Source organism: Pongo abelii, chromosome 5 (genome assembly GCF_028885655.2).
Source record: "Pongo abelii isolate AG06213 chromosome 5, NHGRI_mPonAbe1-v2.0_pri, whole genome shotgun sequence".
In the NCBI taxonomy this organism is placed as follows: Eukaryota; Metazoa; Chordata; class Mammalia; order Primates; family Hominidae; genus Pongo; species Pongo abelii.
The window spans coordinates 97,395,033-97,412,938 of NC_071990.2; the positions used below are offsets into that span (position 1 = coordinate 97,395,033).

The 17,906-nt window shown below is 32.3% G+C and overlaps 1 protein-coding gene across 1 annotated transcript in view; it reads left to right on the plus strand.

Annotated features, from left to right (window-relative positions):
• Positions 1 to 17,416, plus strand: part of UFL1 (UFM1 specific ligase 1) — a 33,607-nt gene extending 16,191 nt beyond the window's left edge. Inside the window, exons 10-19 of the mRNA XM_024248915.3 lie at positions 770 to 949; positions 2,677 to 2,797; positions 5,030 to 5,152; positions 10,298 to 10,415; positions 11,545 to 11,711; positions 11,802 to 11,932; positions 13,562 to 13,642; positions 13,967 to 14,052; positions 14,617 to 14,797; positions 15,411 to 17,416. Coding sequence (XP_024104683.1) covers positions 770 to 949; positions 2,677 to 2,797; positions 5,030 to 5,152; positions 10,298 to 10,415; positions 11,545 to 11,711; positions 11,802 to 11,932; positions 13,562 to 13,642; positions 13,967 to 14,052; positions 14,617 to 14,797; positions 15,411 to 15,629 — 1,407 coding nt within the window. The 3' untranslated portion in view covers positions 15,630 to 17,416. The remainder of the gene's footprint in view (positions 1 to 769; positions 950 to 2,676; positions 2,798 to 5,029; positions 5,153 to 10,297; positions 10,416 to 11,544; positions 11,712 to 11,801; positions 11,933 to 13,561; positions 13,643 to 13,966; positions 14,053 to 14,616; positions 14,798 to 15,410) is intronic.
• Positions 17,417 to 17,906: the final 490 nt, after the last annotated feature.

Below are 17,906 nucleotides of genomic sequence, written 5' to 3' on the forward strand. Positions count from 1 at the left end.
GGCATTGTGTAGCATATGTTTATTCCTTATCCTTTAATCTCTGCTAATGTATTAACACAAGCTGCCTTGGCACTGATAGTGTTTACTTCAGTGTTCAATGTTGACCTGCCCTTCAGTATGCCAAAAAGATAAGTGTAGATAAAGATAAACAAACAAGGCCAATCCATTATTTTCTAGTCAGGCCCAGACCCTCTTTATAAAGCAGAAATTCTCTGTTTTGGATATGAAAGTCCCAAAGATTCCAGATTTAACTGTTTTTTTATTCATCTAACGAAACTACCTTCTGTGTGCGAGGCACCATTCTATTAATACTTGTTGGGGATATGGTAGCCAGACATGCTTGCTGTCTTTAGGAGGGCCACTTACATTAGGGAAAGATAGTTAAGGAAAACAGTAAGATAATTTCAGATAGGAAAAAGAGTTATGACAAAATACATTTTGAAGGTTATCAGGACATCCTGGTGGACTGTTTGTGACTTTGTGAGAAAAATGAACTATGTGTGCCTTGTAGGTTTCAGTGTTGTTTTGAACAATTGGAGATGTCTGTTAGGCATGCAAGTGGGGAAGGTAGGCAATAGAATATGTGATTTCAGAGCTCAGAGTGGTGATGAAACCAGAAATATAATTTGGAGGTTATCGGCATAAATATGGTTCCAAAAGCCACTGGACTTAGTGAGATCATCTAGAGAGAGCATATACGTATATAGCAAATGGTTTCACTGTATTATATTGCATTTATACTTTATTTTTATTTTGTTTGTAATTCTAGCCTCTGCTACCCACTTCTTTATCAGTTGAAGATGCTGCCATATTGCTTCAGCAGGTGATGAGGGCATTCAGCAAACAGGCCTCAGCTGTAGTCTTTAGCGATACTGTTGTAGTCAGTGAAAAATTTATAAATGACTGTACAGAACTGTTCCGTGAGCTGATGCACCAGAAAGCCGAAAAGGTATTCCAGATTTCCTTTTATCTGCTAATCTTAATAATATTTTCAATTTAGAATCATCTGATGTCTTTTGAAAAATGGGATAAGCGAAAGTGAACACTTGGTATCATTTATTATTTTCCTTTAATGTATCATTCCTTTTTATTTTGTCTCCCAGATTTGTTTTTTCTCTTATTCCCATCAAAACATCTGACTTAAAAGTTGTGAAACTGACTTTATAAATTAAAATAACGTAAAGGAAATTACACTTTTCAGTTAGGTTTCCTGAGGTTGGTCCAACTTTAAAACATCAAAATGCACAAAAAACAGTATCTGTAGATACGTACAAATATACAGTATATTTGTCAACCAATACACAATATATTTACTCAATCTAGCAGAGCCTCAATAATTTTTCCTATTTGGCGTACACAGACAGGGTAAATTACTGAAGAAAGAAATTTTGTTACCATTTATTAGTTCCTCAGAGCAACTGCTATGAAAGTATTTTGAAATAGAGGTTCTGCCGGGTCTGTGTTAATGACTCTTTAGTTCATGTTTCTAGTTGGCAGCATCATCTCCTTGTAAAGCCTGCTCTCAAATAGGTAAAATAGGCCCATTTATTTTAAACTGTTAATAAATTCATGAGGGCTTAGTAAATATATAAATAGTTTATATTTAGCTGTTCTCCTTCTAAGCTCTTTAATAGTCTAAAAATGAGATAAACTTCTGCATTTAGCCTGATAAGCAGCAGAGAAGATTAAAAAGTATACATGTTTGATGTCAGCAACCCTGACTTTAAAACGTGTATTATCTGTATGACTTTGGACAAATAGACCTCTAGTTTCCTTATCTTTAAAGAAAGGATCATGATACCTACTATGGAAAGAATAAATATAAATAAGGGATGTATGTAAAATGTCTGTTCCATGTTAACTAGCAGTTAGTAAATGACTCTTAATTTTATTTGGGATTTTTTACTCAAGTAAAAATTTAACATGGTCATCACTTTTCTTCTTTCCTTGGGCTTCTCCCTCTAACCACAAAAATAAATTCCGAAAAAGGTGATTCTGTCACGTGAACTGTCAACATTTTAAGCATTTTTCTTTAGAAAAACAAAAAGGAAATAATATTATTTTTATCATAAATATATACTTTTGTCACTAGAGATTATGGGACCTTATGCCATCAGAAAGAACCAGTATCTGAACTTGGAAATACTTCATGGTTGTTATCATAAACTTTTTGAAAGCAGAAATTATCAAGAATGAGTCCAGAGGGGGGGAAAAAAGATTATATGACTGAGTATGCAACTCACATATGGTAATTTGGGTGGGGTAGGGGATGGAGGTTTATTATCTTTAATAATCTCAAGTATCCAGGTGGCATTGGAATTGGGAGTCTCAAAAAGCGAAGGAGCATGGGGCATCAATTAAGATGTGGTAAAACCAGCCAGTAACAGCTGGAGAGGATTGCATCTGATTGCAGCTGTGTAATCAGTTGTTAAGTGACAAGATAGGATTTCTCATTAGTTAATAATGGGTACAAAAAAAGTCAAGAGCAGCAAGGGAAGAGACCTATTTTGGGCAAGGAGAAACATTTGCCTTAGAGTGACAGCTCTGAAACAAAGCTCTATAGTTCTTCTAAGCAACAAAACCAAACACGAATAATTAGTGAGTATATAAACAACTTTTATGCTTTTGGAAATGCTATGTGTTTTTCCTACCAAAAAAAAGCATGTTTTATTTTAGGAAATGAAAAATAATCCTGTGCATTTAATCACCGAAGAAGATCTGAAACAAATATCCACTTTAGAAAGCGTTAGTACAAGCAAAAAGGATAAAAAAGATGAGCGAAGAAGGAAGGCAACAGGTAATAAATTGTTAACAAGGAATATTCAAAGATAAGTTTTGTATTTGTTGCAGTGAACTTTGCATTTATCACATTTATTATGCCCTTTGAAAGGCCTTTTGTTTATCGATTTACCTTTAAACAGCTAATATCAACCAAATACTTTGCTAATGTGTTAAATTTTATATATTAAAATGGAAATATTGGTGATTATGTTTTGTTTTCTTTTGTGAAAACTTAATTTTATCATCATGCTTATCTCTTGTTTTTCCCCATCCTCTGTCTGTGTTCCAGCCCAGTAGCCCTTTTTTGTTTTGTTTTGTTTTATTTTGATTCTTAAACTTGCTAGGGTCATATTCACCTCAAAGCTTTTACACCAACTGTTCCTTTTACCTGGAATGCCCTCTCCCAGACTTTAAGTAACTGGTTTATTCTTTTCATTCAGAGCTCGACTTTAAATGCCACTTCCTTAGAGAGGCCTCCTAACCCTTTGGAATAGTAGCCACAGTCACTCTCTGCCACCTCATTTTGTCAGTTTATTTGCATCACTTTATCACCATGATGTGTTTCATTGTTTGGGAACTGTGTTGATCTCATTTATTGTTGTACTCTTGCTACATACCCAAAGCACCACTTGATATATTTTAGGTGTCCTGTAAACATACTAATTAAATGAAAAAATTTCTCAATGAAATATTTTTACATTTCTTTTTCTAATCTAAAGTCACTAGAAATTATTCTAGGTATCACTGGTATGCTTGTAATTTGCAATGGAAAAGTAACATGTATTTCCATAGTTTTTATAGTAGGAACAGTGTTATTAGTGCTTTATCGGAACTGAAGAAATTCAATATTCAACATTTTTCATTAATAAATACACTTCTAATTCTTTGAGATAGTTTATTTCCTCTTCCAAAATCTTTTTCTGTAAAACCTTTCAATGGCATTATGAAATTTCTCTATTCTTCCAGGAAAATTAATAAATTAAATCACAGTAATATTCATAGCTATGGATATTTTATCATATATTTGAAGATATAGTTATAAATTTGCCTTACTCAATTGATGACATGTCAAATAACTAGTCTATTTAATATTTTATTTCTTATTAAAAGTTAAGGGTCATTTGATGTTTTGTTTTCAGTGATAATGCTATTGTATTATAATTGTTTAATTACAGTGTGTGGAATCATGTCAATCATGAATGTTCCCCCCCATAGGAAACTTGTTGTCAAATATAAAAAAGCATGTTCACTTTAGACTTATGTTTTTGAAAATAGAATTTTTTTTATTATAAAAGCAAGGGAAAAATAATAGAAGTTTAATTCTAAGATATGATGAAATCTAAGGCAAATCTATTTAGAATTTAGAAAAAGATCTTTAGTAATCTTTATTTTATTAAAAACACTAATCTTTTACTTATTTTGAAGTAATATAATATAGTTGTAATATGTTCAATGGTTTAAACCCATTATCAGTATTCCATTTTGTAGAGTAGATATTTTACATGTCAATATCAAAGAGCAGGGAAATGCAGAAGTAGTATTTTTTATTTTTATTTACAGTGTTTGCATTTGTTTCATAATTTGTTTTTTTAAGTGTATAGTCAATAGGTAATGATACTTTTATACTTAACCAATTAATATTCATGGTCAACATTTATGAAGCAGGTGTTATGTTTCAAGCATTTCTGTAAAGAATATATACATTAATGACACATGATCCTTGCTCTTCAGAAGTTTATAATCTGGTTGAGTAGCAGATGGGTCAGGATATCTCCTCTAAAAACAGGTAATAATCTTTCAACCAAGAAAGCAAAATAAGAATAATTAAATTTGTGAAGTCTTATAATAGAAGGTTATCGATGAGGCTGTGGTAACACAGATGAGCAAAGGAGGACACATTTCTTTTGGGGAAGGTAGAAGAGGAGGTGAAGGAATGGATTTTTGTTAAGAAAATATTGAGAGTTACAGAGAAGAGGTGACATTAGAGAAGGAGAAAGAGAATGCATTTAGAGCGGTCAGGCTATCTAAGGTAGATTGCTCAAAAGATTTCGTATTTTATTATTTATTTTTTATGTATTGGATTTACTAAACTTTTCATAGGGGAGCTCCAGATTTAAAAAGAGTAAAAGTTTCTTTATTTTGCCTTTATTTTTTCTGCTGTAAAGTTAAATACAACAATATAGTGTCATTATTTTATAAAAATGATTATTTAGTTAGGTAATGCTAACTAATGTCATTTTCCCACCAGAGGGCAGTGGAAGCATGAGAGGAGGAGGTGGGGGCAATGCCAGAGAGTACAAAATTAAAAAAATCAAGAAGAAAGGAAGAAAAGATGATGATAGTGATGATGAATCTCAATCATCCCACACTGGTAGGTAGCTTTTCTTTACTTTTCCTTGTTGTATGTGTGATATTTTTAACATATTTTCTTAAGATGTATATAATTAGGTATATATGCGAATACAGGAAGTCCTTATTTTGCAGTGTTTCAGTGACACAAATTTCAGTTACCACACTTTAGTTAAATGATATCAGTCCAGTAACACTATTTATCTTAAATATTAGATACAAAGATACTTTCGTATATTAACTGAGTATTGTATAAAGTAGCTCTTCAGTCCACAAATCAGTACATAAATAACAGATGCATATCATGATCTATGACAATCACACCACTTATTGTATAGTTTATCAATGATTGGTCACTGCACATTGGTTATTCCTTATGCTCAAACAACAAAGCATGTAGCTGTATTGCCTAATTGTCTCCCACTGATAAACGCTATGATATTTTACAGAAATGGGTAATCAAAAAGAGAATTGGCCAACAAAGATAAAAGCGTAGCAAATAAATGAAAAGTGATAACACTGAAAATAAAATTGGAATCAAGCATAAATGGAGTTATAGAGGGAATGGCTGACTGTGGGAATGTTAACACTGCCATTGCTCAAGAAAATGAGGAAAGTGGTTATGACAAAAAGGATGAAAACATCTTAGAGGATGTAAAGTAGGCAAAAACTTCACAATTCTTGGAGATATTCCAAGACATTGAAAAGGCAAGGGATAAAACATTGGAAGCTGATTCAGAGTTAGAAAGTGGTATGACAATTTATAAAGCATAGGAAAGGTACTTGCTCCATACTGCAAGTTAATTGATAATAAGAAGAAAGCAAGCACTGTTCAGACTATTCCTGGTAAGTATTTTACACAGAAATAAAACACTTTCATTCTCCATGTTCTAATGTGTTAAAAATACGGCATATTAAATTATAAACATTAGTTTTATTTTTCATTTTCCTATACATTTATAACCAACAGTAAAAGCTTTTAATGTTTACCAAAAATTTTTAAAGGCCACAGAACAATTGTAATTTTTCCTATTGATTATTAAGAAAGCTTTGCATGGTTTCACCTTACCATGATCATTTTTATGGTCTTCCACTGCCATGCAAAACAAGTATTAGGGTATTTTTGAAAAGTAGACTTGCAAATTTAAATAGGAAACATTAATTTTATGTACATTTTACTTTCATAGTAACACCTAACTGGTTGGTTACTTATATCTAAGAGAGAGATTTAATTATACGCATCTTTCTTTTCCTAGACTTGTTAGCGCTTGGCCAAGAAAGTCTAAAAGAGACATCTTTTGTTTTTCTAATTAAAATTATGATATTTTTAATTTTTCTGTTTAAAAAAGGTAAACTTAATGAAAACATGATACTGCCCTCTTCCTTATCCCCAGCAAAATGAAAATTAAAAAAAAAAACTTTAAATGATAATAGATTGAGATTTATGTTTTTCCTCTTTCACAGAATTCATTACATACGGGCTATAGCTGGAAGATGTAGATATCAAGTGATGTGCCTGCAGCTATTAATGTTGTACTTGCTATTTGTAATAGCACAGTTGTTTAAGATTTGCCTTTAAAGTATTCTGAGATAGGTAGAAATAACTACTGTTCTTCATGTATGCAAAACAATGTTAATTAAAGGAAAAGTATCTTTATAGGAACTACTAGCTTTATCCTTATTTCAAATAGGCTTAAGACTATCCATTGTAAATTTTAATTTTTCACTGGTAAATGAATTTTCCTGTTTCCCAGGTGTACTAGGCATGTGGGTGAAGAGGCATTACAAAAAAACACTTCTCTAATATCTGTAATCTTAAATAATGGTCAAATGAGGCATGTGATATTCCTTTTGTGAATAGATTATTATTGAAAGGAGCTATAAAAGTAGTAAAACCATTCTACCTTTAAAAATATAATTTCAGTGCTTTTGAAAAAAATTTGTGTTGTAATCTTTGAAATAGAGGATGAAATTGGGTTCTCAGCTAAAATATAGGATCAACTCAGTATGAAAGATTACTAGAAGAAAATATAATTTAATAACTTGTAAAATGCATAAAGGAAGTAAACAGGGAAATCATAGATCATTTAATGTGAACATTAGGAATGGACAGCAGATCCCAGAAAATAATAGTACTGTCTGTCTACTCTACAGCTAGCATGTCAACTCCTTAGATTTTTATTTATAGTGAAAATTGATTTTTGAGCCATTTTATTTTTATTTGTAAAGTTTTTGCTTATAGAATCAATAACTTAATTAAGCTAGAAATAGTCACTTTTATACCTTTACAATTTCTAATGGAAATATTGTTAGCTTTTTTTTGTCTGCAACCCATGCTTTCCTAAGTAAATGGGTAGGCATGACATTTGCAGTTAACTATTATTTTCATTACAGTAGCTGCATACAAATTTTCCTTACTATAGACTTATTTTTGTGAGAGCAAAAATAAATTATAGAATTCTGAGACTTTTTTTTAATCTATGCCTTTTCCAAAAGATAAATTTTAGCTTAAACAATTATTTGAATTGTGATTCACACGATTATACTTTCCAAAGATCTTATTTAAATTATAAGGATTATTTAATTTCTAATAAATTTATATTTTTATAAAGGAGGAAAAAGTGCCCAGTATTCCTTGTCCAACAAAGATAAATTATTCTTTCCTTAAAAATTTGTTTTGAAATACTTGTTTTGATTTCCAGCTGTTTGTATCATCCAGGTTTAACAAAGGGGAAAACTCTTTATTATTTTCTGATTGACTTGTAGAAAATAATCAGTTTTAAATGAAGTTAGAAAATGATCACATAAGAAATTTTACCACTTCATGATAAAAATCGTCAACAAACTAGGCATCAAAGGAACATACCTCAAAATAATAAGAGCTACTTAATGACAAACCCACAACCAGCATCATACTGAGTGGAGAAAAATTGATAGAGCCATTAAAAACTGGAACAAGGCAAAGGATGTCTGCTCTCACCACTCCTATTCAACATAGTACTAGAAATCCTAGCCAGAGCAGTCAGGCAAGAGAAAGAAATAAAAGCATCCATATTGGAAAAGAGGAAGTCAGATTATCTCTGTTCTCTGATGACATGATCATATACCTAGAAAGCCATAAAGACTCCTCCAAAGACTCCTGGTCTTGATAAACGACTTCAGTAAAATATCAGGATACAAAATCAGTATACAAAAATTAGTAGCATTTCTATACATCAGTGTCTTTCAAGCTGAGAACCAAATCAAGAACTCAGTCTTATTTTTAATAGCTACAAAAACAAAAACAAAAACAAAAAAACCTAAGAATACATTTTACCAAAGAAATGGAAGATCTCTATAAGGGTAACTACAAAACACTGGTGAAAGAAATCGTAGATGACACAAACAAATAGAAAGACACCCCAGGCTCATGGATTAGAAGAATCAATATTGTTAAAATGACCATACTCCCCACAGCAATCTACAGATTCAGTGCAATCTTTATCAGAAACAAACATCATTTTTCACAGAATTAGAAAAATACACTCCTAAAGTTGATATGGAACCAAAAGAGAGCCTGAATAGCCAAAGCATCCTAAGCAAAAAGAACAAATATGGAGGCATCATATTGTTTGACTTCAAATTATACTACAAGGCTATAGTAACCAAAACAACATGGTACTGCTAGAAAAATGGACACATAGATCACTGGAACAGAATACACAACCCAGAAATAAAGCCACATACCTACAACCAACTGATCTTGGACAGGGTCGACAAAAATAAACAATGGGGAAAGGACACCCTATTCAATAAATGGTGCTGGGAAGAACGAAACTGTATCCCATCTCGTCATACACAAAAATCAACTCAAGGTGGAGTAAATATTTAGAATGTAAGACATGAAACTGTATAAATCCTAGAAGAAAACCTAGGAAAAAATCTTCTGGACATTGGCCTAGGCAAAGAATTTATGATAAAAGTCCCAAAAGCAAATGCACCAAAACCAAAAATTGACACATAGGACTTAATTAAACTAAAAAGTTTCTGCACAGCAAAATAAATGATTACAACAGAGTAAACAGCCTTCAGAATGGGAGAAAATATTTGCAAATTATGCTTCTGACAAAGGACTAATATCTAGAGTCTATGAAGAACTCAACAAGAAAAAGCCCCATTGAAAACTGAGCAAAGGACACGAACAGATACTTCTCAAAAGAAGAAATACAAGCAGCCAACGAACACATGAATAAATGCTCAACATCACTAATCAGATAAATGCAAACTAAAACCACAATATATCATCATACACCAGTCAGAATTGGTTACTAAAAAGTCAAAAAACAACAGATGTTAGTGTTGATATGGGGAAAAGGGAATGGTTATACACAGTTGGAGAGAATGTAAATTAGTTCAACCTCTGTGGAAAACAGTATGGAGATTTCTCAAAGAACTAAAATTAGAACTACTATTTGACCCAGCAGTCCCACTGCTGGGTTTCTACCCAAAGGAAATGAAATTATTATATTGAAGAGACACGTACACTCTTATGTTCATTGAGGCACTATTCACGATAGCAAAGTCATAGAACCAGCGTAAGTGTCCACCAATGATTGACTGGATTAAGAAAATGTGGTATATACCAGGGAATACAATGTAGCCATTAAAAACAGTGAAATCCTGTCCTTTGCAGCAACGTGGTTGGAACTTGAGGCCATTACTCTAAGTGAGCTAACTCAGAAACAAAACAAAATACCACATGTTCTCACTTATAAATGGGAGCTAAACAATGGGCACACATGGAAAATAATAGAAGAACTCCAAAAGGAGGGAAGTTGTAGGGGGTATGTGGGCAGGGCAAGGGTTAAAAAAGTTACCTAACAGGTACAATGTTCACTGTTTGGTTAATGGGTACAGTAGTATCCCAGTCCCTGCCAGTATGTCTTGTATTCATGTAACAAGCATGTATACGAAGCCCCTGAATATAAAATAAAATATTTTTTAAAAAGAGGTTTTATTATATATCCTAATTTCAAAATTGTTTTTACTAGTTGTTGCTATTTGACATTAACAATTGAGTGATGAATGAATTATTGTCTTACTAAATATATTAATGGAACCCTATTTGCTATTTGGTTGCATGTTTTTTATTTATTTATTTATTTGCCATTGCTCATGTCCGATATAGGAAAGAAGAAGCCAGAGATCAGTTTTATGTTCCAGGATGAGATTGAAGATTTTTTAAGAAAACACATACAAGATGCCCCTGAGGAGTTTATTTCAGAACTTGCTGAGTACTTAATAAAGCAAGTATAAAATGTATTTTTTCTGTTTTATGATAGAAATTCAATGGGTTATTAAATAAGATTTTTTCCAAAATCATAGAAAGAAAATGTATTAGATATTTTCATTTCAAACTTGGAATTTAACCTAGCCACCAAATTCCAGATTTTATTTGCCTACAGCGGCAGTTTAATTCAACAAATATTTGTTAAGTTCTTTGGGCATAGCAGTATGAGAAATAAAAGGCAGGAGCGAGAAAGTGTCCTCACTCACCGATCTTACAGTCATAGGTCTTGGTTGGGGAGAAAAAGACCGGCATTAACCACTGGCTGGTCTCTGCTATAGCACGAAAAATAACATTCAAAAGGAAGAAAAGATAATTTTCTATTTTAATTTGGCAGAAAGTAAACAGTGTTTAAGGAGAATATAGAGTAACAAATTCACTTCAAAAAGAATAAATTTAGGCACTCCTACCTTGTGAATGGCTAAGGGTATTTTTATATAAAAATGAAGAAAATTATGTATAACTTGACCATTAGTAACTAACTAACCTGGTCATCCCTCAAGTTAGTTTCACTGTGTACGCTTCCATAAATACCATCCAGGAGAGCAGTGTATCTAACTTTGATTTTAGAAATATAACTTCTGTGGTGATAATTTTTTAATATAAATATTCTTTGTGCATAAAAGTATTACAAAATTACAGTTTTCACATGTAAAAAAATGAAATAGTTACTACTAATCATTTTGCACTGCTTTTTAGGCATGAAAAGGTTTTTTTAAAATGTATTTTAATATTTTAGAAATTGAGAATTTTAAGTTGTAATTCCTGAAGATGAAGAACAGATTTATAGTCTACTATTCTCCAAATTAATTTTAAAAAGCAATTTTGAATTATGGGTTTTTTTTTATTCTTGGTGTCTTAATTGCAGTAACTTTGAATACTTTAAAATAGAGAAAATTAATCTATTTCTGTTTTAATTCCTAGGGTTGTGGAACAAATTGTTAGTGAACTTGTCTCCAAATTAATTTTATTTGTATAAAAAATAGAGATCTCTATTCTTAAGCCTTATTTCCATAGAAACAAAATTCCTTATCTATATACTCAGTACATTTTAATAAACTAAATATATTTATTTATCTTATGCACAGACCTCTTAATAAAACTTATCTCGAGGTGGTACGTTCAGTATTCATGTCTTCAACAACTTCTGCTTCTGGGACGGGCAGAAAACGCACAATCAAGGACTTGCAAGAAGAAGTTTCAAACCTGTACAATAACATTAGGTTATTTGAAAAAGGGATGAAGTTTTTTGCAGGTATACTTAATCTTTGTTAATCTTATTTTTTCATTGATTTTCATAATTTGGAGAATAAATTAGTTTTAATAAAGGTCCTTTATTTTCCAGATGACACACAGGCTGCTCTTACCAAACACTTGCTGAAGTCAGTGTGTACTGATATCACTAACCTCATTTTCAACTTCTTAGCTTCGGATTTAATGATGGCAGTAGATGATCCTGCAGCCATTACAAGTGAAGTATGTTAATGATCTCCTTACCACTATTGATGTGTTCTGTTTTGCATTTATACACATTTTATTTTATCTTATTTGGAGTAAAGAGGAAAATAAAATACAGTGAAAGAGGTTTGAGGAAAAAATCTAAAAGTTTTTTACTCAATTTCAGTATAATATATATACAGTTGCTAGCAGGATTGGTAGTATAACTAGTCTATTAAAAGTAATGATGCTTAATTACTTTAGAATAAACAGTTTTTTCCTAATTATTATGTCACATTCCCTCTTCCTAATGACTGGCAAATCCCATAACATTCTGACCCGTTTCCATAACTTTGAAGTTATTTTCCTTTAAGGACATCTCATTTCAATATGTAGACTAATTCCAATTAATTTTTAAAAACTCTAATCTCAAACTAAATTCAAAAGCTCATCTCTTCCGTTCTTGCGATGTAATGTAGAGAATGGCTCCCAGTTGCCTAGAGGAAGAAAGGTGCGATCTGTCCCAAGATGACAACCCCTCCTTCTCCTCCTCTTTCTTCTCTGTTCCCCTCCCACCTCTACCTCCTCTTCCTCTTTCTCCTCCTCTTTCCTATTATTCTTCTTTCTCACCTCTCTAGGTCCACTTCGAGTTGGAGATTTAGGAAAAATGAGGGAGGAAAAAGTGTCTTGATGTGACTGACTACATGTCACTGCTTTGATCAAGGTCAAACCAAATCAGTCTGATGTTTGTGGTCTTTGGTGATGTAGTTAGTCATTGCCTCATAGGCGATATAAGTTGTTTCCTTGGAATGTTGTTTGGTTTCATGTGATTTCTCACAGTAAGGACCATCCCTCAAACAGAGGAACAGTTATTTCTTCCTCCTACCCCAGCAAGGTGCTGGCCCCCTTCCCTTCTTCTGCTTGAGAAGCAAATCCCTAATTGTCTGGACAGTTTCATGTCTCCTGCCCTTATACCCACCTCTGCTGTGGAAAATACAGATCTTGTTCCATGCCCTTTAAGGGCCACAGAAGGATTGGTGTGGGATTGGGGCAGGGAGGCTAGACAGGAGCAACTAGCCCCTAATCTTCCCAGACATTATACACTTCAGGGCCTGGTGTCAAGCCATTCTAGCAAGTCTGCGCCAAAATTTTATGCCACAAGAAACTAAAAGACTCTGATCAAGAATACCATAAAACTTCAGTGGACACTTACATGTAGAGAGTGGTGCTGAAAAGATTCCTCATACCATAGAGCATAACAAGCATCCAGCCATGAACAAGAGCTCAGTCTCCCATCTCATAGGCATCCTTGATCTTTATGAGTGGGGCCCTTCACAGCAGGCACTGGGTAGAGAAAAACACCCTCTTCCTACTCCAATGGAAGAATTAGCCTCTTAACCCAAATATTCTGCTTCTCACAAGGTCAATGACTCTCTCTAGTCTTTCTCTTACATTGATGGAGCAGGTGGGAGGAGCAGGGCTGTATCTAGCCTGTTTGGCTGATTGGCTATTGACTCTAATAATGTTTTTGTCTCTAATTTGAGATCTAAAATTCAAGAATATGATAAATTCCACTCAGCAACTTGTTACAGTATTTTTTTCACTTTATCTTATATCCATTGCATGTCAAAAGCACAGTACTGAATGAATTTTTATTTACCCCTACAGATAAGAAAAAAAATTTTAAGTAAATTATCAGAAGAAACCAAAGTAGCTCTTACAAAACTCCATAACTCTCTGAATGAAAAGGTAAGTAAAGTTTTATTCTATTTATATGTCAGGGCTAGCAGTTTGTTACAAAGATCTTTGAGTAGATTTTTTATCAGAGTAATTGTAAATCCAATCTAAAACTAGTATTTTGCACTCAGCTGTCTCTTTGATATGTGAAGAGAAGACCAAGCTGCTTGCATTTTACCATTTTTTAGTTCTATATCACAATTTCTAACTTACTGAGAAAGTGACCCTTTTAAAAATTGTATTTGGGGTGTAAAATTACAAAACAGTTGTTAAATGGCTATACTTCCTTATGCAGTTATATATAAAAGTAAATTATGGTATTCAATGCCTTTTCAGAGCATAGAAGACTTTATTTCTTCTCTGGATTCTGCAGCAGAAGCTTGTGATATTATGGTGAAAAGGGGAGACAAAAAAAGGGAAAGGTAACATTAAATTAATCTGTATTTGGTATGTTCTTAAATGTGGAACCTTTCATATCTGAAATTTGAATTTGACTGCCTGACTCTTACATAGAGAATATGTACCTAATGTGTCTAATATATCTAAATGGCTGTAGACATTCAAGAATATTCGAAGTCTTAAAATAGTTAGATATTTCTCTCTGACCCTCTGGATCAAGTAGCAGAGTTTCTTTATCCTATAGTTCATCAAGCCCAGGAACTTTTTATTAGCTTGGGGACTTTCCTTACAGGAAACCTTATCTAAATCAGTGCAAATTTGTTTGACCTCCAGCAACTCAAAACAAAAAACATACTTTGAGTATTCCCACTCTATAGCTTTTTCTTTAATTTTGTAGCACACTAATCTATCCATGCCATTTAGGTTTTATGTGTGTATATACCATATTGAAAAGTTAACTTAAATTTTTATGGAATTAGATAAACTAGAGAAGCTAAAAATTAACAGAAAGAGATGAATTGAAATTGGTGAGAACTTCTTAAATTATGATAATGAATTTGTGTGTGTGTTTTTTTTTTTTTTTTTAGACAGATACTGTTCCAACATCGACAAGCACTGGCTGAACAGCTAAAGGTCACGGAAGACCCTGCTCTTATTCTGCACCTCACATCAGTCCTGTTGTTTCAGTTTTCAACCCACAGCATGCTCCATGCACCTGGAAGATGTGTCCCACAGATCATTGCTTTTCTTAATAGTAAAATTCCAGAGGTATTACATTTTCAATACACTTGAAACTTTCAAAGTTTTAGATTCTGAATATTTTGAGTGGATTGAGATGAATTACTGTCAGCACTCGGGTATAAAATATATTAACATCAAAGCCCATTTCCAATAATGTGAACAGTGGATTAGGAGATTAATTTTTTAAAATTGAGCTTTTTAAAAAAGCTCAAGAATCTTTCAAGGATGTTCTGAATTTGGAAATTAAGCTTTCAGAAAAGATACAATAATGTCAAATCTCCCATTTCAGCTTCTTTAGGTTTAACTTATCCATCAAGGACCCATTCAAAAGTCTTGTCCTATCCCTTTTAGCTAAAAAAACCCCTCAGCTAAAAGGGAACTTCCCTATCCCTTTGACTGTATCTTTGGTGATAGAACCAGGCAAAGTCAACTTATGGTAAAGTGATGTGCATTCATGTTTTATCTCTTCTAAATTGTACTCTCCTTGAGAGCAGAAACTGTTAGATTAGACTTGCTACTTACATGGCCAGTTTTTTGTAAAGATGAGGACCTTCAATGTGTATTAGTTGAAGAAATTCTACTTTATCTGTTCCACAAAAAGTTAAATTGTGTTGATTAACTTTTCTTTCCCTTTTCACAGGATCAGCATGCTCTTTTGGTAAAGTATCAAGGTCTGGTTGTAAAGCAGCTAGTCAGTCAAAGTAAGAAGACTGGGCAGGGAGATTATCCCTTGAATAATGAATTAGACAAAGAACAAGAAGATGTTGCCAGTACTACTCGTAAAGAGCTTCAAGAACTTTCTTCATCCATTAAAGACCTTGTTTTCAAATCTAGGAAATCATCTGTGACAGAAGAGTAATGATCTTAATTTACATTTGTCATATAGTAAGCATTTTCCCCCAAGGTTGAAGGTGAGTGGTCACAAAAAAGTAGTCACTATACAACTCCCCTCTCCCCGCAAAAACCACCTCATACACACACAATTCAGTTAAAACAGTAGTGTTGTATTAAATGTAAATCTTAAAAAGATGTGAATTTTTGTAAATTGGGTTCTTCATGGAAGTTTTTTTCCACCTTATTTTCACACAAATACTGTATGAAATTTTTCACATAAACATTATTTTCACATAATTTTAAAAATTACATATTTCAGGTTTGTTCTCTTTCCAAGTGTTGAATGAAAAACAAATTTTCTGATCCGTTTATCCCTGGGGAAGGATTCATTTGTTGCGAGTGCCAGTATGCTTAAATGTATACTTTATATACATTTAAGCAGAAATTTAAAATGTGGTCTTTTTTTTTTTTTTAAAGAAACACTTCAGTGTCAGAAATGAAAATAAATCATGTATTTTATTTTTAAATAGAAAGCACTTCAAAACTAAAATACAGAAATTTACAAAAAAGAAAAATTATTACTAAGCCCTTGCTCTTATTTTTGGCAGAATAAACATTGATTTTGGTTGGGGCTGCAAGGATGCCTTTACAGGTGCACAAGAACGCTAGAGTGGCCCATGCATTGCTGTGTTCTGTTCTAAAACAAGCTACTAACAAGAGAGAGAACACATGCAATTTATTACCAGTAAGCACAAGTCATATTTAACATTGGAATAACTAAGCATTTCATACAAAGATTTTTCTTTGACCCAGTTTGCATTTGTACATTTTATTTTTTTAGTTCAATAGCTGCTCTATCACATAATACTTTGTAAATACTAGTGTGAAAAACAGATAGGATGCCTTTTCCAGTGGTAGGAGCATCTGTAAGTAAGTGCATTTAAATCATTAGAAGCTTTTTTCCAAAACGAGAAACCCTTATTTAAAAATAGGTATTTTTGTTTTCTAAAGATTATTATTAAAAATAACTAAAAGAGTTCCTTAGAGTAATCATTTCAACCAAATGAATTTCAAGCAACAACTTAACTATTTATCAAAAAGGGATTTAATTATTTTGAATGTAATTATAAATTAAATTTCAAATACTTAAAAATACTATTTTATATAATTCCTTATGACATTTTAAACTTTATATTTTAAAATATTTGAATACGAAAAGATCAGTCTACCTCTGCTTCATTCTAGACAAAGTATTAATCCTTAGTGAAAGTAATTAATTAAATTGCTGACTTGGCATTATTATTAAAGTTGATAGGAACACAACATTAAATTTAAAAATGTTTTCCCATGGGTAATTTTCTATTATATATTTTCATATGGGCAAAGGGAAAAAGTGATAAATCCTCTGTAATCACAAACCCCAATTTCATTTTATTTGTTTATTCAGCTTCTAAAATATTGAACACCCAGACTTTTAATTCAACCTTTAAGAACCTTATCATTTATGTTTCAGTAGATATCAAAGTAATCCATATTTGTGTCAAACGATCATAGAAAATAAATAGAAGAGACAGTGAACCAAGTAAAAAGAAAAGCATTGTTTTAATTTGTTTGCATTAATTTTTTTATTTGTCAAAATGCTTCTTTTGTTGCCACAGTAAAGAACAGTTTTTATTGTTTTGTAAGTCAAATTACATAGCTGATTTTGTATGTAAAGATTAATTTCCTTAATAAAATTATATGTTTACTGTGATCTTAATGGGCAGGGTTAAGAAAGTTGTTATTTAAAATAAAGTTACCTATTCTACTAAATTTTATAGTACTTTGAAGCTTCTATTAACACAAAGATTAATTGGTGCATATATTTTATATATATACATTTTGAATTCTCATTTTGAACATTATTAAAGGATTTTATTTTTCTTACACAAAAATATTTCCAGAGCTCTCAGTGTCTTTCATTCCTTGAGAGTTTGCCATTCTCGAACCATTTTATCTTAGTAAATTATTTCTCAATTAACTAGATTTCAGCAAATGTGTAGCTGTATTCTTGCATATGCTAATTCCTGCTATTGCAGTCAGGGTAGAAATATTGGAAAATGTGCTCAGGTATTCATGTTCATGTGTTCCAGCTCTAGACTTATATGCTTTTCAGGAGTTAAGGAAACTCTTGGCCATCAGAAAGATCCGATGAAGAGTGGCATATAGGATCAAAATCACAGTGTATTTTGTAAAAAGACCTTGATGCTAAATTAGGACAATAAATGTAATAGTTGCTTAACCTGAATGTAGAGCCATCTTG